General features: G+C 40.5%; 1 protein-coding gene across 1 annotated transcript; it reads right to left on the reverse strand.

The window, feature by feature from the left end:
* Positions 1 to 434: 434 nt before the first annotated feature.
* DCK (deoxycytidine kinase) lies at positions 435 to 19,204 on the reverse strand. The gene is made up of 7 exons (XM_007065906.4): positions 18,723 to 19,204; positions 15,743 to 15,858; positions 10,800 to 10,993; positions 9,728 to 9,875; positions 5,533 to 5,648; positions 4,835 to 4,934; positions 435 to 1,813 (listed from the first exon to the last, which is right to left on the reverse strand). The coding sequence occupies exons 1-7, from the start codon at positions 18,790 to 18,792 to the stop codon at positions 1,787 to 1,789; spliced, it is 771 nt and encodes a 256-aa protein (XP_007065968.2). The 5' UTR covers positions 18,793 to 19,204; the 3' UTR covers positions 435 to 1,786.
* Between the last annotated feature and the right edge of the window lie 4,968 nt (positions 19,205 to 24,172).

Below are 24,172 nucleotides of genomic sequence, written 5' to 3' on the forward strand. Positions count from 1 at the left end.
TGGCAGCTGAAACCTAACGGATAATTGCAACTTGCTTAAAAATAGGTTGTTAGTGTCTGGTGTAGATTTGGCAAGAATATTTTCAAGGTTTCTGTTGCATGTTTAATTAAATCTGAACTGAATCTTCATCAATGTCAGACACTGGCTTTAAATAAACTCAGTTTCTGGAGCTAAGATCTTAGAATGTCTTTCCTTTTGCCTCTGCAGTCCTGGACAAGTCTGGAAAAAATATGGAATTAGTAATTCATTTTCCATATTTTCCATGTGTGGGAAATCTGGACTCAGTAACACAATACTTAAAAAAAAAAAATGTAGTGAATTTATATCCTCCAAGAATTTGACATATATTGACATCAGCTCAGCTCTTGTATGAATATTACATATCGCCAATCTACGCACAACTGTTACACGATACTGAAAGCCAACAATTTTAATAAGTGCAAAAAAGTTTCTATCATTTTTATTTTTCAAACATGATTCTAGTCACACAGTATGAGATTCTATCTCCAAATTGACAGGGAACATGAGCACCATTATAACAAAATCCTGTGACAACAGAATATTTGCATTCAAAAGCCAAGTGTATAATTACATATTGAGAAAAAGTATTGAATGCAAAACAATACAGCACAAAATACAGTACATATTTCAAGATGTGTGTACTAAATGGTTGATGGTGTTTTCAGAATTTGAAAGAAAAATCACCATTACAAAGATCAGTGCATTAAAATAGTGGTTGCTCCACAAAGTTCTCCCTTTTCCATTGCAGAAAGGCCAACAGTTAACCAGAGAAGAAATTAAAACAGCAGGAGATTGCTAGGTAAGAACAATGTAACTCCCACTATGACAACATTTAAAAGTCTATTCACATCACATTTAAAAACACAATTTAAAACCTAAAGACAGCTTACATAGTTTTACCTTCTATTTCAGCATTCAACAATTGGATGCTGGCCTCCACAGAAAAAAAAAGGATTTACTGGCTACCAAAAACAGATTCCTAAATTTCAGATGGAAATTATCCAATATGAAAAATAATTTATACAGATCTTATAACTTTGTATAGGAAAAGGTATAAAACAAAAAGAACAAGCGCTAACAGATGGAAACTCTTAAATACCTTAGTTTAAAAAATGACACAAAAATGGCAGACACCGAAGTTTGTTGAAGGAGCATTGTACTTAAGGTTTGGTTTTTGATCCAACTGATTCTGGGCAAAGCCCCACCAATCTTCTGGAATTATCAAAACACATTTTTGTACTTTGATGTATGGGACTTTATGTAAATTAATTCCCTCATCAGCAGAAATCCCTTCCCCTCAATATCCTCTTCCTGTAATTGGGAAGAACCTGCTACAGAATGTACAACTTCCCTTGCAGACTCTCAAATTCCACTGAAAAATACAGGAGACCAGTTCTGATAAAACCCCTAACTACATGGGAATTAAATACAAATTAGGGACAAAACAGGAAGAGTGCTCTATGGGAATTTATTACTCTAATCAGGAACAGGGAGTAGTAATTAAGGGCTCCTGGGACTCTTTGTAGCATTGGGTAACTTGTAAATTGTTCTCTATAACACTGAACAGGCCCACTGGTTTATGAAAATAATCTATACATAAATTTTGTAAAACAAATATCAAAGTGTGTTTGTTCCTCACAATTTGTTAAAGCAACAACACTGAACCCCTCCTCTTCAGACACCTTATAAGAAAGCCGAATTTGAACCCAAGCTCTGATCTCACAGATGTTTGGAACAGTTTGATTCTGTTTGCTCTTCAAAAGGATTATAAAGTGCTCAAAAATTTCTTGACCTGCAAAAGAAGCAAATATTTTGAATCAAATGAAGTGTATTTATGAAACAGATCTATGAGAACTGTCTTTTCACCTCTCTACTGCCTTATACCATACAAGGTGTAATTACTGCGTGAAATAAAATCCCATGACAAAGCATGTGATTTTGTGGCCAGAGTTGCAGAAAGCCACGATTCCTGAAGTTCAGTAGGTGAAGAACCCTAGGTAGCCACACATTATACTGATGTGGAATTCTTCAGTGCTTCTAAGACATGTGAAAACTGTCCTAAACTGCAACAAGATTCTTTAAGATTACATCTAAAGTTGTTACAGAAGATGAGCAGTTTCAACATGTATATAAAAGTTCAGAAAATAAACATTCCAAATATATGAACACAAGTGAGCTCCCATGCAGCTATTTGAGAATTTGCTCTTCAGCATTAGAGACACAGTAGAACCTGAGATTTATGAACACCAGAGTTACGAAATAACCAGTCAACCACATACCTCATTTGAACTGGAAGTACATAATCAGGCAGCAGCAGAGACACTCCCCTTCCACCCCCCCTAAAAAAGCACAAATACAATACAGTGAACTACTGAAAAATAAAGGGAAAGCAGCATTTTTCTTCTGTATAGTAAAGTTTCGTACATCACCTGCACTACATCAGTCACCTCTGTACGCCTTCTGATCTCCTCATTCCTTATGTGATCATGGAGCCATATCTTACACATTCGCCTTTCCATTGCTCTCTGGGTGACAGTGAATTTTTTCTTCCCTCACTTTCATCGTTGACCAGTTTTCCGCTCCATATAGCGCTGCTGGCAGAACAGTGGAATTAAACAGTTCTTTCATTTTCTTCATGGGCAGCTCATCATCCATTAGATACAAGCATTAGAGAAGGCATACAGATGTGACCGATGTAGTGCAGGTGATAGGCAGGTCATGTAGTCCGCAGGCAAGACAATAGGTGGACAACCCGCATTAGTGACTGGATCCCCAGAGACCACAAACGACCGCTGGGCAGACCAAAAACGCGCGGGGCTGATCCCATGACAAAATTGTTTGGCCAGAAATAGAAAGAATGTGCTTGCAACAAAATGGAATGGTGGAGCGTCAACTTGCGTTCGTGGAGGGACAGACGAGGACAAGCCAGACAAAGAAAGAAAGTAAAGCTTCAGAGCTGTATTAAGTCAATGTTCAGCTGTAAACTTTTGACAGAACAACCATAACATTTTGTTCAAAGTTACGAACAACACATTCCCGAGGTGTTCATAAATCTGAGGCTCTACTGTATGCAAAAACAACTAAGTATATCCCTAGCAAAAGCTTAGGACACTTTAAGATGTGTGTCCAATGGCTTGACTCTGCAGCAGTGTCTCAGTGCTATGCAGGAAATGGGTTGAATTCCAGTTCCTAGTCTCTTTCCCCCTGGGCTGGTGAGGAAGCATATTCAATCACTACAGTCAGGGTGTTTTAGGTTGCTCGGTCATGTAACAAGCTCTAAAGCAGAGGTGGGCAAACTACAGCCTGTGGGCGACATCTGGCCCACGGGGCCCATGAGGCTCCCGGCCAGGGAGGCTAGCCCCCAGACCCTACCCCGCAGCCTCAGCTTGCCTCACTGCCAGCGCTCTGGCCCACTGCTCCTGCTGGGCCGGGGTGCGTGTGTGTGTGTATGGGTTCGGGTGGATAGAGGGTGGGGGCCAGGCTGTTTGGGGAGGCACAGCCTTCCCTACCCGGCCCTCCATACAGTTTTGCAACCCAGATGTGACCCTCGGGCCAAAGAGTTTGCCCAACCCTGCTCTAAAGTCGTCAGAGACCATGCAGGCTATTTTAACAGGTAAATGACCTTACTTCCTAATGGATAAAGCAAGACCAAGGGGTAAGTCACCTTGTGAGGTAAACAAATTATTTCTCAGAGAAACTGGACAAGCCTTACTGCAGTGTGAAATAAATATTACTAGCAAAATTTAAAGACAATATAAAAGTATCTGAGCTACTGAACATTTACTGAAATGGCTATGAACTAACTGGCCAACACCACACAAGAACAATTAATATCCAAGTGAAAGTTCAACTTGTTGGCCTAGAGTAGAAAAATTATCCCTTTAGCATTAGCTAAGAAATAGACCAGATTGATGTAACAAAACCCTTAGTTTAATTTCTCCCTTAAAACTACTCAAAGAAATATATTGGATCCAAAAATGCAATAGCTCCATTTTATATTCCGCATCATTTCCCAAATAAATTGAGAGACTAAATTTGAAAAGCAGCCACTGTGTTTGCACACCTACTAACTGCTTTTCAGAGGCATTTCTGTCTGCTTCTTTAACAAACATTTTGTAGTTGTGTATGACGGGAGTAGAATGGCAGCAACATAAGAACAGTTTCTCTCTGTCAAGAACACACAAGATTATTTAACCAGTGTAACATCAAGCTGGAAAATCATTTACACAAGAAGAAAACTGGATTGTTTAATGTTTAAGAAACATGCTTAATGTGTAAACAGTGAAGTATGTTTTATGATTTTATATATCTCCTCCCTGCATTAGTAGTTTTATTTTTTAATTACAGTCTTTCAATGGGCTTGTATACTGCCAGTGTCACAAATAAGATTTATATATTTATTCAGAATTTTCCTTTCTCCAAATAGTGAAATCCACAGAGCCTACAGTGGGTGTTCTCTCTGCTTGCTGCTTTGGGTCAGAACTCTGACATGTTAGTTACTGACTCAAAGTGGTGATAGTAGTGGGTTGAATGGAGGAGTGATTCATATTGGTCAGTGACCCTAGGTGCATATATTTGTGCATGTATATGCACTCACACACACAGAGGCAGTTCCAATGGTGGTCTCAAATGTGCCTTAAAAAAAGCTTTAGGTTAAATATTGCACAGAAAAATTATGGTGAGAGATGGTTTTGAAGTTACAGACTGCTGTTCCAAAGTACATAGTTTTCTTTGAACATAAATGTGATCTTGTATTGAATGTTTATCAACATGTTTAAATAGCAAAAAGTTGGTATTTCTTGTTAAGTTTTACCTTTTCAATCATATTTTCATACTGGTCTTTGTTGCCTTTGAAATCTTCATTAACATCCAGTGTTAAGATGGGTACTTCTTCCAAGTATTCAAAATCCGTTCTATATAGAAATAGGGGTGTAGGAATAGGAAAAGGAGAGAAATTATATTAATTGCAAAATAAATATAAATCAAGTTTTCATCACAGCAATCTTAACAATGAAAATCTCCCAGATTGGGAGAACTGCAGAGCTTAATAAATTATATCCTTAATTTTTAAATACAGGACCCTAAAGCTAGATTCCTTGGTTAGGCTCCTAAATAAATAACCTCGAATTTACAGCGTGCTGAGTGACCAGCATCTCCAAGTGACTTCAGTAATGTCCAGGCTATGTATCCCAGTGAGCTCAGTTCTGCAAACTGCTAAATGCTCTCAGCTCCAGCTGAGTTGAACATGAATTGAAGGGCATCCTGGATCCCCAAATAATGTTCAACACCCTGTGAGACTGAGCCCAATAAGACATTTTCAAATATAGTTATAAGAGACCCAAATACATAAGATACTTGATTTTTAAAAGCCATCATGGTTTGATATTTTCAAGGACAACTGAAGTCTTATTTGAAACCGTGGGGAAGACACCGGCAAACACCTTCACTATCAGATGTTTCCAGGCATGCGTTAGTCACCAAAAATAAATAAATAAAAAAAAATAAGCCTACCGTAATGTTCTATGCTGAAGCCAGCTTTCATGTTTGTAGTGAAGTTTCTCCAGATATTCAATAGGAATTTCTTGTTCTTCATCTCTTCCACGCAAGTAAATCCTATTTAAGCATTTCTAAAAGCAGAAAGAAAAAAAGTAGACCAATTTACAAGAGAAGAATTAAAGTCCAATTTATTTTCAACTCCCTGAAGCTTTAAAAAAAAAAAAAAAAAAAAAAGCCCAATACCCTACACTCTTAGCAAAGATTGCCATCCTTTAATTAGTGAGCGAGTTTTGGGTGTACAGAAAGATTCTTCCATGTTTACCTGATGGAGGCCAATGACGTGTTGTTGGTTAAATGGCAGAAAAATGATAAAAAAACAATATAAGAGAAACTTTGCATCAGTTCTTCAGCATTGGCACTTAAAGGTTCACTTGATTATTGAAAACAACATAAAAAGCTTTGTTGTGGAGCCATGTTCCCAGTCAATTATGCCCTTTTATTGGGAAATGTGAACAACTATTCTTGAGAATTATTGTTGCCTTTGTGGACTCAAAAATTCAAAAGGTAAATCTTTCACTTAAAGACAATATAAAAAACAAAAGTTCAAGTTCATCCTGAAACTCCAGTACAATAATAAAAAGGTTTATTTTTCTGTATTCCATACAATAAGGATGTGATGTGTAAAGGGGCAGGTTCAATTAAAAGTTCCAACAACATTTTTTTCATTTTTCAGACCTTGTGATATGTAGAAAAGTTTTATTGCTGACTTTTATTAAAAAAAGGTATTTACTTATATTACTTTGCACTTATGACACCTTTTATCAGAAGATAACAAAGAGTATTGAAAGTGTTAAAGTTCACAATGCCCTGAGATTATTTTTATAATCTTTTATGGTAATGTGCAAAAGAGATTGGTTTGTGCCCTTTATTGCTTTATTATGGTGTACGAAGAGAGCCTGAACAGTTAAAATAAAAGGGAGAAGAAAATGGTCTCTATAGCATTAGAAACTCATGTCTTGTCTAGTTTCTGGAGAACGAGGTTCTGACATCAGACAAGCTAAGAGACTGGAAGAAAAGGAATTTTTAAGCAGCCTGTTTAAAACTTGTTTGTTTTGCTGACATCTACTTAATTCCAAAGGTTCATGAGCCCTTGAGAGAAATGGTGTCTCAGCAACCCCAAACACTCCAATGAAGGTGAGAGTTCAGAAAATGTCTTTGGAGCCCACCAAGAAGTCCTTTGGCAAAACAGGGGAAGACCAAACTTGAAATTCCTGATTTTTATAAAATAAAAATATTCTTATTTTTCAACACACACACACACACACCCCTTTTAGCTCTCTTTATAAATCATAAAACAGAATATAAGGGGCAAAAACACAATTTAAAAAAAATACCCTTTATGAATTGAGAGCCAGGCACAGAAAAGTCAAATTTACAAATCAGCTTTGTGGGAGAGCCAGTAATAGAACCAAGAATTCTTGACTCTTGGTCCAGTGCTTAAGTAGTAGTTTGCCTATCACTCCTTCTGTGAAGCTTGTCTATAGCTTATCTAAGTATCTACAGGTTTAAAGTAACATGTTCAAATAATTCAGGCCAAAACTTGAAATTTTCTTAAAATGCTAAGATTGCAAAACTCAGAAGAGAAAGTGTCAGTGGCTTGATTTTTGGTGGTGGTGATGGGGCAATTCAAACTTTTTATTTAGATATTACCCTATAGTTATAGAAACTCAAACACCACAGCATTATGCTGGTATGTTCAGTACAAGAAGTGCACTTGACTACATACATACATTGGTCTACATACATTGTCCTAGCTGAATGAAATGCAAAAAGTCAACAGCATAAATAATGTAAAGTATATTGGATTTTTAAAGTTCTTTTGGTTTTAATAATCTAAAGTATTATCTGTAAGGATTTAAACATGTGTCTGTCTTTAGGTTACAGTGTTCCTTTCACATTCTTATATTTTTCACTTGGTTGTATACTCACGGCAAACTCCGTAATTATGATCAGGAATGACAGTCTGAAGACCTTTTTTGTTATCTTTTCACAAGATGTAAATACACAAATTAGCCATACTTTAAAGGAACAAATAAAATTCAAGGCCAAAGATGAAAACATAACAGGGTGTGTGGGATACAAAAGAATGAACACAGGGCTCTGCGATGTCATAACACTAGATGCCAAAAGCTAAGTACCTTTGATACAACGTGCACAAAAGGAAGGGCACTTATGTATTCCTTTACAATTACACAGGGTGCAATATTTGCAAGAAAGATGTTTACTGTAAACTTATAGTCTTTTTGTACATACTATAATATTCTTTATTTTTACAGGTATTATGCTATTTATGGGGATATTATAATTTAAACTGAAGTTTAAACACTGGAATTTTTATGCTCCTCAATGCTAGTATAGCCTTATACCCCGACCCTTGCCCCAATCTAGCATTACTTGATCTTAGGAAGGGAGTAAATGTAAGGTGTTTGCCTTGTCAAAAAATAAGAGTCAGGAAACTTGAAGCATCCCCTGACACATCAGCACCACCTAGAGCAATCTTTAAACACACAGATGCAGGAAGACTTGCAAAGATGTGAAGAGCAGTCCCTAAGCTTTCCAGGAACATTAGACACGTTAAATCCTGCCTGTACAGGTGACCAGTTAGTCACACAATAGCTCCAAGTTCTTCTGTGGGCTTTGCTAAGGCCCACAGAAAGTGATCAAGCCAAATCTACACCATACCTTATATTTCTACCAAATACTCTATACAGTGAGAGTACCCCTCCATTCATGCAAATACTTTGACAATGCTCTTATCTACCCTTATCAAGAAATATGTCCAGGACTGGCATAGGATTCCAAAAATTCTTCCCCCTAAGGAATAGTTACAGCAATCGCGGAAAAGTGCAATAAGGAAAGAGCAGCCCAACAGACTTAACTATGGTTAAGTGTTTATAGCAAAGGATTGGAAATTAAGACACCTGGGTACTATTCCTGGCTTTGCCTCTGACTTTGACCTTAGACAAGTTGCTTATGGCCATACTTTCCCCTTGTCACAGAACAGATGGGCCTATAATCAAAGTCAAAAAGGTAAACAGCTACATGGCATCATATGGGAGCAAGCAGCCTCGACCATTCTCTCCATGCCAGTGACAATCACTGAATACAGTATGCATCCAGGCAAAAGAAAAGGAGTCAGGAACAGGCCACCTTGCACAGCGAATGTCCTTTCTCAAGGCAGCAGTAAAGATATTTGCATTGGAAATTATTACTGACGAGGACTGGTAATAAAAAGTGTCAAAACTATACTGACAGAAAATAGGAAAATTTGAAACCCTTCCCTCCTCTAACCCAGGTTTTCCAAACAGCTTTTAACATTGACTATATATCAGCAACAGCTACACCTATATATCACATGAACCACATCAGAAAGGACAAGAACCTGAATACCAGAGAACCTATGGCAAACAAGGCAAATGAGGCAGCAAGGCTTGCATTGGTATGGGCTTCAGAATGACTGAGAGCCAGAAAGAGGCACTTCTGATACTCATCTGTGACCCAAAAATCCATGGAATTTCCACTGTTTTTCCGTTATAATCTCCATCCAGTGTGTGGATTTTAGTACATTGCTCCCTGCCCACTAGTCCTGTGTTCTTTTGGGCAAAGTGGCTGAGCTCTGAATCCAAGTCATCTTACCTTCTCAGGCAGAACAGCTATATTGTCTCCTTAATCTCTTTATGCTTCAGTTTTCTTTATCTGTAAAGAATATCATCTCACAGGAACATGTGAAGCTTTACTAATGTACGTAAAGCACTTTGAGATCCTTGATATAAATGGGCAAAATATTATTTCTAGGCATTTTCTTGGACAGAAGTCCACTTTCTCTGCCCCAACTTTATTTCCCAGACAGCTGTGTTGCCACTAGGTAACATGCCTGGTGTTGGTGTTTTAACATGAGCAGTCACAAGTTTAAAGATTCTGATACAGACAGCTTGGGCTGAAGATTTGTTTGAACGTAACTGAGATTTCTCAAGAAAACAGTAGTTTTGTGGATACCTTAAAAATACACCACTTTCTATGGAGTATTAAAGAGTGCAACCTGGCAAAATAGTTCTAAACTCATGTAGGCAAAGATTTATAGGCAAGGCTCAGATTGGTCAATCTGATCGCACTGTCATTCTTGCTAAATTCATAAAGTTTTATTTCTCACCTCAGGAGTGGCTCTGAGATAAATGATTCCATCTAGTTGAAGGCTTTGACCAAACTGCTTATTCATCCATTCATGCCAATCTTGGTAAATCGTCCATTCGGTTTCATCCATGCAATCAGATTCATATAAGTTAGATGCAAAAATATACCTAAAACCCAAAAGATTTATCAAACAATGAGGAAATGTAAGTCATGTTATTTAAATATCCAGTTCAATATGCTCTGCCATATCTAAGAAAAAATGGATGAGCTACTTTTGTAGCCTGATCAATGTTTAGATTGCAAAAAACTCAATTATCCATGAATAGTGTTGCTAAAACCTAACAGTTTTGTTCCACTGGCTCACCTGAAGGAGTCAGGTGATCTTATTACTAGACTGTATTTAACCCTTTGCTCTCTTTCTAGATGGCTGCAGTCTTGCCACCCATCTGGTCCCCTACCCCATGCTATTTCAGTTGCAGTTTCCCACAGAGTCATGCATAGCTGCCATGGTCGGGGTTCAGACATATGTTCTATTGCCTCTCTGACAGGTTCACCACCTTTTGGAGACTGCAACAAGAGCATTTAGGACAGTACACCTAGCTCCTCCACTGAAGCACCATGGTAGCTGGCTAGGACTATCCTCAGGCACTATTAACCCCAAAACTGCAGACATGGGGCTCAATAGTGAAGTTCAACCCCCTGCAGCCAGAGACTGAAAGGTAAGACACTTAGGAGCAAATATAGAGCAGCTCTCAAAGAACATGGGAATAACAAAAGTTAGGGAGAGATAGAGAATTTGCTCTTCTTTCTCCCTTCAACTCTGCCCCCCTCCCTTATTTTTAAGAGGACAGAAAATTACATATATTTAATATAATTTCATTAATACAACAAAGTTATTGTTTGAATTGGTAAAATGACCTCATTGTACAATAATATGGAGAGAAAGTGAACAATGGATTCACTGATAATATCGTAAACTCACCAGAGCCAGTCACAAACCACTGGTCCTTAAGTGCTTATGAAAGCTCATCTGCTTTCTAGTCATACAAGGATTCTACTACTCAGCCAAGTGTCCACATATTAAAACATACCTGTCGCTATACACAGATCGCTCAAAGAAGACCACAGGGTTCTCCACCTCCCTGATTTTCCCATTAAGGGATTTGAGCTGAGCCCGGATTCTGCTCAGGCAGGCATACGTCTGGAAGGTGAAAGACCACCGGTCCGGTTTCTCATACATCATCTGAAGCACATTCCCTCCACTCTTCTGTGATGTCGTCAGCTCCTATTTTTAACAAAGTAAGTCACTCAATGATTATGGGGTCCAACTTATCTAAGTTACCTCTAAAATGCCCAAAATTGCTTATGACAAAATGGTGTAGTCTCTTTTTTCAGGCCTAGAATTGTCTCCAGCTACTCTTAGTCTCCATTTATAAGTGTGAGTGTCATTTGCACACATCTTAACTCCCTTCGTTGTGCTGAGAATTGCATCCTGCACTTCTCTGAGACCCCCTGCAACATTGGGGCATAGTGTGTGAGAGCACAACCCAACTGTTTTTCATTTGGGAAAAGACAGTTATGAACTGTGCAGCATTTTACCTTTATTCACCTATGGGGAAGATTTCATGCACGGGTTTGCAAGTCATATTCACATCAGGCACATTGCAAGGCGTGAGACACCAAAGGTCAAATGCCGCAAAACTTGAGTTAAATTCAGCAACCAATTACGTGTTTTGGACAAATAGCGTTCTGTTTTGGCACAGGCCTATATAAAGAAAATTACAAATTTTGTCTGGTCATAATCTTTCTACTGTGTGTAGGAAGCGGGGGTAGAATGGAAAGGAGTGCCTTTGTTTTGTTTATGAAAAAAGTGGCTTTGATTTAACAAAGGTACAATTGAAAATGGACTACGTAACATGGACATCAGAAAACTTACTAATGATAATAATTACTATTTTGCACTTCTGTAATGGCTTGCCTCTAAGGACTTTTATAAAATGAGTACATGGGCAATTTTTATAAACAGAAACTGAGGAGCAGACACTTCCCAGCTCCGCCACTGACCTGTTGTGTGGCTTGGGTAACTGACTCCCATGCCTGTATTCTAACCACTAGAACACACAGCTCCCATTGGTCTTAAGGTGAGCATATAAATATATTTAATGTGCATGTATGCTCACTAATAACCTACACTATCCCAGAAGGCATACTTAATTCTGCCTCAGCACAGGGGGATGAACTAGTGACTTCTTGAGATTCCTTCCAGGGCTACATTTCTATTATAAACAGAAATATATCTGCTTAAGTTACACAATTAAGCAATATTAACTTTTCCTTTTAAACTTTCATTATTAATTAGTTGTAAAACTATCGTTAGATTGTTGACATTTCAGTTGTAAATTTCTCAGTCAAAAATGCTATATGTCAAAGCTAAACTGCACAGGATAATTTTATTATACGCAGCTGTTTTTTGGCTACAATTAAGTAACGTTACCACATCGATGGCCACAGATACCAATCCTTGACTTGAAATGGGCAGTTAGAGGATCTCAACCATTATGAGCATTCATCTCATAAGAAGATAAGAATGGCCATACTGGGTCAGACCAAAGGTCCATCCAGCCCAGTATCCTGTCTACCGGCAGTGGCCAATGCCAGGTGCCCCAGAGGGAGTGAACCTAACAGGTAATGATCTAGTGACCTCTCTCCTACCATCCATCTCCATCCTCTGACAAACAGAGGCTAGGGACACCATTCCTTGCCCATCCTGGCTAACAGCCATTAATAGACTTAACCTCCATGAATTTATCCAGTTCTCTTTTAAACCCTGTTATAGTCCTTCACAACCACCTCAGGCAAGGAGTTCCACAGGTTGACTGTGCACTGAGTGAAGAACTTCCTTTTATTTGTTTTAAACCTGTTACCCATTAATTTCATTTGGTGGCCCCTAGTTCTTATATTATGGGAACAAGTAAATAACTTTTCCTTATTCACTTTCTCCACACCACTCATGATTTTATATACCTCTATCATATTCTCCCCTTAGTCTCCTCTTTTCCAAGCTGAAAAGTCCTAGCCTCTTTAATCTCTCCTCATATGGGACCCGTTCCAAACCCCTAATAATTTTAGTTGCCCTTTTCTGAACCTTTTCTAATGCCAGTATATCTTTTTTGAGATGAGGGGACCACATCTGTACGCAGTATTCAAGATGTGGGCGTACCACGGATTTATATAAGGGCAATAAGATATTTTCCATCTTATTCTCTATCCCTTTTTTAATGATTCCTAACATCCTGTTTGCTTTTTTGACTGCTGCTGCACACTGCGTGGACGTCTTCAGAGAACTATCCATGATGACTCCGTGATCTTTCTCCTGATTAGTTGTAGCTAAATTAGCCCCCCATCATATCATATGTATAGTTGGGGTTATTCTTTCCAGTGTGCATTACTTTACATTTATCCACATTAAATTTCATTTGCCATTTTGTTGCTCAGTCACTTAGTTTTGTGAAATCTTTTTGAAGTTCTTCACAGTCTACTTTGGTCTTAACTATCTTGAGCAGTTTAGTATCATCTGCAAACTTTGCCACCTCACTGTTTACCCCTTTCTCCAGATCATTTATGAATAAGTTGAATAGGATTGGTCCTAGGACTGATCCTTGGGGAACACCACTAGTTACCCCTCTCCATTCTGAAAATTTACCATTTATTCCTACCCTTTGTTCCCTGTCTTTTAACCAGTTCTCAATCCATAAAAGGATCTTCCCTCTTATCCCATGACAACTTAATTTACGTATGAGCCTTTGGTGAAGGACCTTGTCAAAGGCTTTCTGGAAATCTAAGTACACTATGTCCACTGGATCCCCCTTGTCCACATGTTTGTTGACCCCCTCAAAGAACTCTAATAGATTAGTAAGACATGGTCTCCCTTTACAGAAACCATGTTGACTTTTGCGCAACAATTTATGTTCTTCTATGTGTCTGACAGTTTTATTCTTTACTATTGTTTCAGCTAATTTGCCCGGTACGAACATTAGACTTACGGATCTGTAATTGCCAGGATCTCCAAAAACTTCTTCATTGCAACCCAAAAGGGCTGTGAAAAGTTGCTTGGTTTGGATGACCTAGTACAAGCACACACTTTTCCCCAATAAATGGTAGATGAGGCAAATGCCTTCACTGTTTAAAACTTTTGTTTAGTGCAGGGGTGGGCAAACTTTTTGGCCTGAGGGCCGCATCGGGTTTCTGAAATTGTATGGAGGGCCAGTTAGAGGAGGTTGTGCCTTCCCAAACAGCCAGGCATGGCCCAACCCCCGCCCCATATCTGACCCCTCCTGCTTCTCACCCCCCCCCCCCCCCGGACCTCTGTCCCATCCACCCCCCGCTCTCTGTCCCCTGACCTCCTGCCCCAACTGCCCCCCGCCGCCCCATCCAACTCCCCCCTCTCCTTTCTGACTGCCCCCCTGCCCCCATCCACCCCCCCCTTCTCCTTGACTGTCCCCGGACTCCCTGTCCTACTCCCCCCACCCCATCTAACCCCCCCCCTTCCTGACAGCACCCCCGGGACCCCTGCCACATCCAACCACCCCTTCTCCCTGTCCCCTGACTTCCCCCAGAATGCCTGCCCCCCGCCGCCCCATCCAATCCCCCCCTCCTTTCTGACTGCCCCCCTGGGACCCCGTCTCCATTCAACCACCCTGTTCCCTGCCCTCTGACAGCCCGGACCCCTATCCACACCCCCGAACTCCCCTGCTCTCTATCCAGTCCCTCCACTCCCTGCCTCCTTACCCCGCTGCCTGGAGCACTGGTGGTGCGGCTGCACCAGGACAGGCAGCCACGCTGCGCAGCACAGAGCACCGGGTCAGGCCAGGCTCTGCAGCTGCGCTGCCCCAGGAGCTCGCTGCTCCGCTGTCCAGAGCACGAGGCACTGGCAGTGCAGTGAGCTGAGGCTGCGGGGATGGGGGAACAGCTGGGGAGGGCCGGGGGCGAGCCTCCCAGGCCAGGAGCTCAGGGGCTGTAGTTTGCCCACCTCTGGTTTAGTGTATCAAAATACACTGTACTATTTTTTACATTTAAAAAAGTTCCTTTATGGCTCAGTGATAGCACTACTGTGCACAGATATCATGACTTGTGCCCTTAGGTGGCAGCCACGAAGCAAGCTGAAATAGTTATAGATCCAGGTTTAGAATGCAAATATCAAAATCAAAACCAGATTATATAAACAATTTAATCAGCAGCTCACATTCTTTTGCCAAAGGTTTCAGAAGATATCTCCTGGGACATCTGAACTATTCTATGTTTTCTTCACAGAGATATATTATCAAATCTGAGCTATGTCTTTCCAATACTTCCTTGTCATGTTTTAGGCTATGGCTACACTACACAACTTTTAGTGACCTGGCTGTGCTGCTGTTTGTCAGCAGGAGAGAGCTCTCCTGCTGACAAAAAACTTCCACCCCCAAGAGCGACAGTTCTCCTGCCGACAAAGCGCTGTTCACACCAGTGCTTTTTGTCTGTAAAACTTTTGTCATTCGGGGGGGATGTGTTTTTTTTAACAACCCTGAACGACAAAAGTTTTGCTGATGAAGTGCCAGTATAGACAAAGCCAGTGGTGCTCAAGTGGGAGAGGCCGTGCAAGCAAGGACTGGCATTTTTCCAATATTTGTGCCGATTAGGTGTAAAAGGTGTTTACTCTGCAATACACTTGTAAGTCTAGCTGAAAGGATTACTACACTCCCCATACCTACTTTGTCTTAAACATGCACGAGTGTAAAACACACATTCCATTTGAGCATCACAAGTTGCTTAATAAGGGTCAAAACCTACAAAGGTGAAAGGAATCCAAATGAATATGATGAGAGTTGATTAAACTGTTACTATTCCAGGTATATATATACACACAGATCATATTTTTATTACTGTTTTATTAGATTAGAAGAGGCCTTGATCCCAAAGATGCAGTTTCTCCTTGCTCAATAATGGGCAAATAATATGAAATACTAATCTCAATAAAAGTCAAAGGCTATCATCATACCTCATAATCCTCTTGGCAGCTTTGAACATTGCACCATCTTTCTACAGGCTCAGGAACAACTTCCCATTCCTGGGTAACTTGTTTGAGAATATTCACAAATGTTGATTTTCCTGCAGCTGTTGGAAAAGAGCACAATAAATACATCTGTCAGAAAGTAATGGAAGTGGTTAATTGTTAGCCACTAGACACTCCGTTTTCCAGGTTCCATCAAATGCAACCTCCACTTCCCATGCATCACTGGCTTCATGAGAAGACCTCCCCAGTACATTCTCCTCCTGCAGTATTACAGCATCCATACGTAGATTAGGTCTTGGAACAAGTCCAATGAGATCAATCGAATCTTTTTCCCTTACCCGTAACAACCATCAGTTGTATAATATTTTCTGTAAATATAATATTTTCTGTAAAATTTCTGAAATATAACCTGACCCTGACCTCGTGTGCAGACTATATTCTATAACAGAGTAGCAGAAGCATGCTAGAACATATTAAACAGGGAATCTAATGATTATGGGATGTTTATTGTGGAGCTAAAACAAGGGAAAAAAGTTGACATTAAATACATCACTATATTAGTCACCTGGAATGAAGTGCTATACTTAATGCCACAGAACAATTTTCACTAATAACTTTTGAATTATTCATAACTTTCTGGAAAAATTAATGATTGCTAAGCAAAGATAATAGTTTCAGAAAAAAATTTTCACCATTTTTCTATATGGGTGAAAAAACTTCTCGCTATTATCAAACTCCCCCCCCGCTCCCAAAGAATGGATGAACATTAAACTTAGTACATGAATTATCCTCATTAACCAAGTCTGAAAAACTGGACATTAAGTTATTAATGAATGGAAACAGGCAATTGTGCATGCACTGCAGAAAATTTTAAGTCTGAATGCTTGAATCTAGGAATGAACTGCTAAGTGAGTTCTTTTGTAAGTGCCCATGTAATGTAAGTTATTAGCAGCTTAAGTTCATATCCTATACAATACTATGTATGGCAACATAGACAAACTATTGTGGCTGTAGACTTTAAAATATAAATCAGAAAATGCAGAATTTTAACTATGTGCATTTTTTGTGTGAAAATGTTTTTTGTGCATTTGTCAGTGTGACAATGTTTTCTATCAATACACCCATGTGCCTCAAGACGCTTTGACTTTGTCTTCACTCGAGAAAAAAATTTAAACCAAGGGCTCCCCCTACAGTTTACTTCCAGCAGCTAATATGGGTTAAAAAAACTACAACCGTCTTGTTTTCATTATTTTAACATGGGTTAGTTTAACATGGGTTAAAAATACACCTTTTCCCTAGTAAAGACAATCTTGGTCTATGTTAGTATTCTAGGTGAAGTGACATTTAGATACTACTGACACATCCTACTTCATCTTTTTGTTTAGTTAACTTTTAAAAGTAAATTTAACTTCTCAGAATGTACCACCTAATTTTTCTTCTAACTTATTTTCAGGCAAGAAAGAAAGCTTTTAATTAAGAAATTTAAAGGCAACTGGTGGTCTCCCAGGTAAAGTTACAAAGGCACCATCGTGTCATTTGTCTCCCCACAAGGAGCGTCAGTTACAAAGCCAGTAGATTAGTCTGCCACAAAGCAAAAGAATGGAATGTTTCAAAACAAACAAAAAAAAGTACATTAAAATGAGAATAAATAAGGCTACCAAAAGCTGGAGGAGCAATAGATCAGTGAAGTGGTAGGAACCATGGGAAATTCTGACCTCAATTCCTACATGGCACTCTGGGGCCAAAAAGGTTTAGCTCATCCTGTCACTGAACAACCGGAGGCACTCCCTGGCCTTCAGAGCAACTGGTTTCTCTTCACTAGTACAAAATAAAATAGCATAGAAAATCCTGAGAAACAAAAAAGGTCAGACTAGTTTGGAGAAGAAGACAGTGATAATTATTTATCAGGACTAAAAAGGAACTAAAGGGACTTGAGCTGATCATGTCTGCTTGCACAAACATTTCTGTTGCCCCAACTCATAAAACACAAATCTGGCAAGAATACTACAGAAAGAAATACATTTGTTCAAACCAGGAACTTGAATATAGCAAAGGATAACATCTTCAGTATTGCAATCCAGTACTTGTAACACTACTAGCAACTTCCCAAGTTACTTCCTGCTTTGTTTTCCTGCTGTATATACTTGTTAGATCAGATTTCCTAACCTAAGGGCTTGCTTCAGCAGGGAAACTGACAGGAATAGCTGACATGAAGCTCTGTGTGAGCTTGAAAGCTTGTTTCTCTCACCAGCTGAAGTTGGTCCAATAAAAATATTATCTCACCCGCCTTGCCTCTCTGAATATCTTGGGACCAATAGGGCTACCACACCACAATAGGACCAGCTACTGTGGAATAAGCTCGTCTGCAAGAGCTCCCCGTGCGGCCACTCTATTGCAGACTGAAAATCGCTTTAATTCAGAGCAGCGTGTGGACACGGGGAGCTGGTCCAGACAATTTCCCAAACGTAGCCACCTCCCCAGGGATGTCGAAAGGGCCAACCTTTGTAAAGCGCTGTGAAGACACACAACGGTAACCACTGCCGTGGCATGGGTGTGTTTTCAGCATGCCCGGTAGGAACAGCCAAGGCAAAGCGGGGAAGTGCGGCAGAAGTCCCCGTCCAGGCCAGTCCCCACCAGGGCTTCACAGCCACGGGCAGAGTTGCCTTCTCCCCATGGCTGAGGGCCGTGGGCAGGCAGCGCTCGGGTTTGCGGACAGGGAAAGGGCACGGGCGACCTAGGGCACAACCAGCTGCCGGGCGGGCTCGGAAGGAGGCTCCCTGGGCAGGTGATCCCAGGGCGGCAGCGGCTGGCCCAGCAGCCGGGGCAGGAGGCTGGCCCGGCAGGTCCCGGCGCTTCCCGCCAAGGGATGGCGGTAGGTCACCTCAGGGGAGGGCGGGAGAGGTGAGGGACGGCGGCGCCTCAGCGCTGGTCCCGGACGGGCCAGGGCCGCGCGGCGGGATCTCACCGATGTTGCCCTCTATGGCGATCTTCTTGATGCCGCTCTGGGCCCGGCTGCGCTTGGGGGGGGTGGCCATGGAGACGCTGCTGCCGCGCGAGCCGGGTGGATGCTGCTGGCGCTTAGCGGGGGCTCTCGCGCGCTCGCCGGTTGCCGCGTTCGAATTTGGCGCGCGGGGCTCGGGCGGTAGTCAACGACTGCGGTGACGTCACTAGCACGTCTCGCATCGCTCCCTCCGCGGGACAAAAGGTCGGCCCGCTGTTCCCGCGACAGGCCGTATGGGTGCCCGCCAGGGCCAAGGCCTGTCAGCGAGTGAAACGGCCCCGCCTCTGCCTTGGCTCGTGGGCTGTTTGGCGGAGGAGGGGCAGGTAAGCGGCTCCCTCCCTCCTCCAGCCCCGGACGGCACGCGAGCCAAAATCAATCGATTACAGAGCGACGGAGGCAGGGAAGCTGCTGAGCGCCGAGCGTGTCGATCACTGAACGGGCGCTCCGGGGACAACGTGCCCCCCGCACCTGTTTTTCAACTCAGTCCAGTTTTCCTGTAGCCCTTAGGGCACACGCCATTGCCAGTGCTGGGGGTGGGGCATTCACCACTTTGAGTTTTGGTGAGCAAAATTACCTTAAAAGGGTGTTAGTTTTCACACACCAATGACTCAGAAACCATTGATCAGATTTCCTTCCCTCTTTCCAGAATAATTCCCCTGTGGGCTGAGATCCACGATGGAAAAGTTTAGTCCTGAAAGGGAATTTTTCAGACTGAAAACAGAGGGTTACAATGGAAGTTTAATTTAAGTCTTCCCATGAAGCATTTACAAATTTCCATTCCAGAACAATGTGACTTTCACTCGGTTAGTTGCCAAACAGCAGCAACCAGAGAAAGAAGATAAGTATCCTTTATTTCCCTACAGCAAATAGAAAAGACAGAAAGAAAAGATAGTGAAGAGAAAGTTATCTGGGGGCACCAGGTGATGACCACGTTTAACTTCTTAACCTCTGATGGTGAAAAATCTTGAATTGCCAAAAACAGTGAGAGAATTGGCTAAAGCGTCCTTTGAAGCTATAGCAGTGTTTTGATCTTTACTTGTGACAAATTACATGATACTTCTTGGGTTCTAATACTGTGCCTAGGAAGAGCCAGCACTGGGTGTTTGGATGGGTTATAGTTTGGGTCCAGTCCTATCTAGAGTATCCCTGACAGGTGTTTGTCCAACCTGTTTTTAAAAATCTCCAATGACAGAGATTCCACAGTCTCCCTACATACTTTGTTCCAGTGCTTCTGCTAGACAGTTTCTACTTTGAATATCTAACATTAATAAACAAGTGTAATGGCCTCAAATATAAACGTAAATCAAAGTTAAATGTACTTTCTGACAGTCAGTCCTTTCTTACTGTGCTTCTTCCTGTTGTGCCCACGCATATTTCTCTGTGGAGCATATCTTTCTCAGAGTGGTTGATTGCACATCAAATAGCCATGAAAGTGTTTACCAGATGTATGCCTGCAGTTGTGCGCTGTACAAGCAGGATCCCTTTCAGCGACTAAACAATCAATACCATGTCATCCTTACTGCTGCTGGCAGGGGCACTACCTTAAGAGCCGGGCAGCCAGCCAGCAGTTGCCGCTCTCTGTCTGCCCAGCTCTGAAAGCAGTGCCACCAGCAGCGGCACAGAAGTAAGGGTAGCAAACCAGTAAAAGTGCGTGCTGCTATTAGGACATGCCAGAAATTGCAGTTCTACCAGAGTCAATGTTGGAGCAAGGAAAAATCATGGACATTTTTGTTCATATTTCAAAAATCTTCTCAGACAGAGATTGGAAGACCCCAAAAAAGGTCATGTCCAGGAAAATCTGGACATATGGTAACCCTACTCCAACCCCAAACCTTCCAAATAAAACTGCTGGACTAACTGAATAGGTCACAACAAAATTAAATGCCTGACATCAGGACAGACATGAGGTAAGGCACGAAATAAGAGCAACAGTTATGTACTACCAGCTAAATTTAAGGCCTATGCAAAGACTCATTCTGTAGTATGTACTGGGGTACCATAATCTCTTCTGAAGAGCTTTAGCTAAACCACCAAGTAGGGTAATTAAATTCCATATAAAGAAAAGGAGTACTTGTGGCACCTTAGAGACTAATAAATTTATTTGAGCATAAGCTTTCGTGAGCTACAGCTCACTTCATCGGATGCATTCAGTGGAAAATACAGTGGGGAGATTTTTATACAGAGAACATGAAACAATGGGTGTTTTGTTTGAAGTGAGCTGTAGCTCACGAAAGCTTATGCTCAAATAAATTGGTTAGTCTCTAAGGTGCCAAAAATACTCCTTTTCTTTTTGCGAATACAGACTAACACGGCTGCTACTCTGAAACCTAAATTCCATACAGAGACCATTGTGAAAAGCTAAAATTCTCTCTCTCTAAATCTGACAAAGATTTACTGTATCTTACTACTTTAAATTCATAGAGATTTAGAAACTTCCAAATATGCAGAACACTAATTATCTATACTAATTACTAAATACTAATTAATAGGTAGCAGGTTTAAAACAAACACAAGAAAGTATTTTTTCACGCAACACACTGTCAACCTCGAACTGCTTGCCAGAGGGTGTTGTGAAGGCCAATACTATAACAGGGTTCAAAAGGGAGCTAGATAGATTCATGGAAGATAGATCCATCAATAGCTATTAGCCAGGATGGGCAGGAATGGTGTCCCTAGCCTCTGTTTGCCAGAAGCTGGGATTGGGTGACAGGGCATGGATCACTTGATGATAACCTGTCTGTTCGTTCCCTTTGGGGCACCTGCCATTGGCCACTGTCAGAGAACAGATACTGGGCTTGATGGACCTTTGGTCTGACCTAGTATGGCAGTTCTTATGTTCTTATATTAAATCACCAAATGCAGCAGTCCTGATTCTGTGATTCCTTCCTATTACTGCCCACAACCTCAGTTCTGAAGTTTTGAATTTTAGGAATTCCTTAAGTCCTTTGAATATCTCCTAAGTATACATATACTGATATAATTAAATAGGGACAATTTGTGTGGAAGCACGGCTTAAGAGAGCTATTCAAATAGCAAAAGCTAACTCATAGTAAATTCTGTTGACTCTTAGAGATGCACTAACAGGATTGGGTTACCTAGTCAGCACAGATGCTAATGGACACACTTCAAATCCCACAAGATTTCAGTTACTCAAACCTTAGCAAACACAGCTGGAAGAAAGGAAGGAAAAACAAAATGTTATTACGGCAAACATAGTAATTCACTGTCCAGACTGGCACCCAGGCAACCAGTCACTATGAGAACTGAAAATAACAGCTGGCAGTCAGCAAGAAACAGACTATCAGAGGTAATGGGAAAATAATCAAGATTTATTTGAAATACTGTAGACAGAACAAATACTAGTTGATGAAACAAAAAAAAAAAAAAGGAAAAACTAAATTCTTCAAAGGATGCTGAGGGACTGAAAGAATTTGTATTAGTGATCACAGAACCTTCATGTGTACCAAAGCCATCAAAACTGTACCTGGCTGAAGTCAGTAATGATATAAGCAGCCTAGAATGACTCAGGTTAACAACTGTGTCTTCAAAAACCCATCAATGTATGCATACATTGTTATTAAGGGCATAATTTTCAAAAACACCTAGTGATTTAGGAGCCTAGATCACATTTTCCAAAGTGATGTAAGTACTTTTGAAAGTCAATGGCACTTCTACTCCTAAATTATTTAATATTATTTCAAAGTTAGAGTGTTGCCTTAAATAACAGAATTTAGAGTAGCTCCAATAAGAGGGAAACATAACTTCAGGGCTGCAATATTGAACCTAGAACAATAGACTCCTGGTCCATGATTTGAACTCCGCGGCGCTATGGTAATAGAAATAATAAACAACAGCAACTACGCTAGGCCAGAAGTGACTTTGCTTATATTAAACCTCCAAACTAGCCCACTGTGAACTAAATGTTTCCAGAAGCCTGATCAAAGTGAGATTTGGCCAAGTGCTCAGGTGATTAAATAGAAGTGACTCCTGCTTGCTTAGGAAACCATTACAGACACTGATCAGGTTTTCTTTTTCAAAATTTGTTCAAGTGTGGAAGTTCTCTGTGTACAAATCTAGCACCTGGAGTTAAAGTTCTTGACACAGACAACATGATCTATCTCCAATATTCAGGGGGTGGGTCGTGTATCAGACAATTTTTTTTAATGATAATGTAAATATGGCTTTATGGTTGAGGTATCATCCTTGAGCATTTGGAATACAGTAAATCTTGAGTGCTTAGATTCATTCAGGACACAGATTACTTTACCTCATTTGATCTTCTTAGCGTCCCAAAATGCTCCTAGATAGGCCACTTAAAATACACGTGTGACCTGTTTTGAAATCAATGGCAAAAGTTGAGATGTTATCAGTGAGTCTTTTAATTCTTAGGAAAGAAATGTTGCAGATTTTATTTCAAAATTTTGTAACATTATTCTGTCTGTTAACTTGGATACATCTCGCATGAAGATACAGCATCTAAAAATGGAATAAAATACTTGGCCTCCTGTACATGCAGTTTTTCAGGAAGGTATTTATTTTTGCCTTTTTTTTGCTGACCCCAATAGTTGGATTTGTTGAGAGATGCATCCAGATGCTGAAGTCTGTAAATTAAATGCTAAAATCTTATGTGCAATTGGTTCCTACAGAAGGAAGTTTTACTGAAGGGATTACAAAAGGACAGATGGATTAAAATAGCATTATGGTTTTAAGTAGCTCTCTTGTATACTTCCTATGAAAGCTGTTTAAATGGTTGCATATTGGCTCCGTTTGGAAAGCTCCATGTAGCCTTTAGTTTAAAACTTACAAGTTAGGGTTCTTAAGCGTATACAACAATTTAAATTGAGCATCTAACACAATTTGGATTCAAACAAAATGAGATTAAGAACATTTGTTTAGAATGTCATTGCAGAAAACATTAAAATCCCTAACACTCTGCAGACTTTGTCCTAAAAAATTTATGTTTCCTAATGAATGGCTGTGATGCTGACGTCAACTCTGATCAAAACTGTTGGCTCAGCTGAAAACTGACAAACTCACAGCTGGAAGTCAGGCCAATCCACTTGTGTGTTAGCAGAAGATCAAAAGAGGCTGTCAAATGTATGTGAATGTTTGGTGTTTAAACTTCATAAAATTAATGAGATTTTTCATGCATTATTTTCACTTATCTGTATCTTGTTAATATTTTGGATGGTATATGACCCTCAATATCTAAAATAACCCTCCAAACATGAAAGAAACCTTGTGTAATGCAAATGAAGTACTTTTATCAGAAAGGTCACTTCAAAGTGAGTGGTCAGTGTGGAGCATTCAGAGTTCAAAGACTCTAAAAGCAACTGTTTCTCACCACCACCAAAGAAAAAAAAAAAACATATGATAGCTATAAATATGGATATAAAGGAAAATCCTTCATCTCT

This window comes from Chelonia mydas, chromosome 4 (genome assembly GCF_015237465.2).
Source record: "Chelonia mydas isolate rCheMyd1 chromosome 4, rCheMyd1.pri.v2, whole genome shotgun sequence".
Classification (NCBI taxonomy): Eukaryota; Metazoa; Chordata; order Testudines; family Cheloniidae; genus Chelonia; species Chelonia mydas.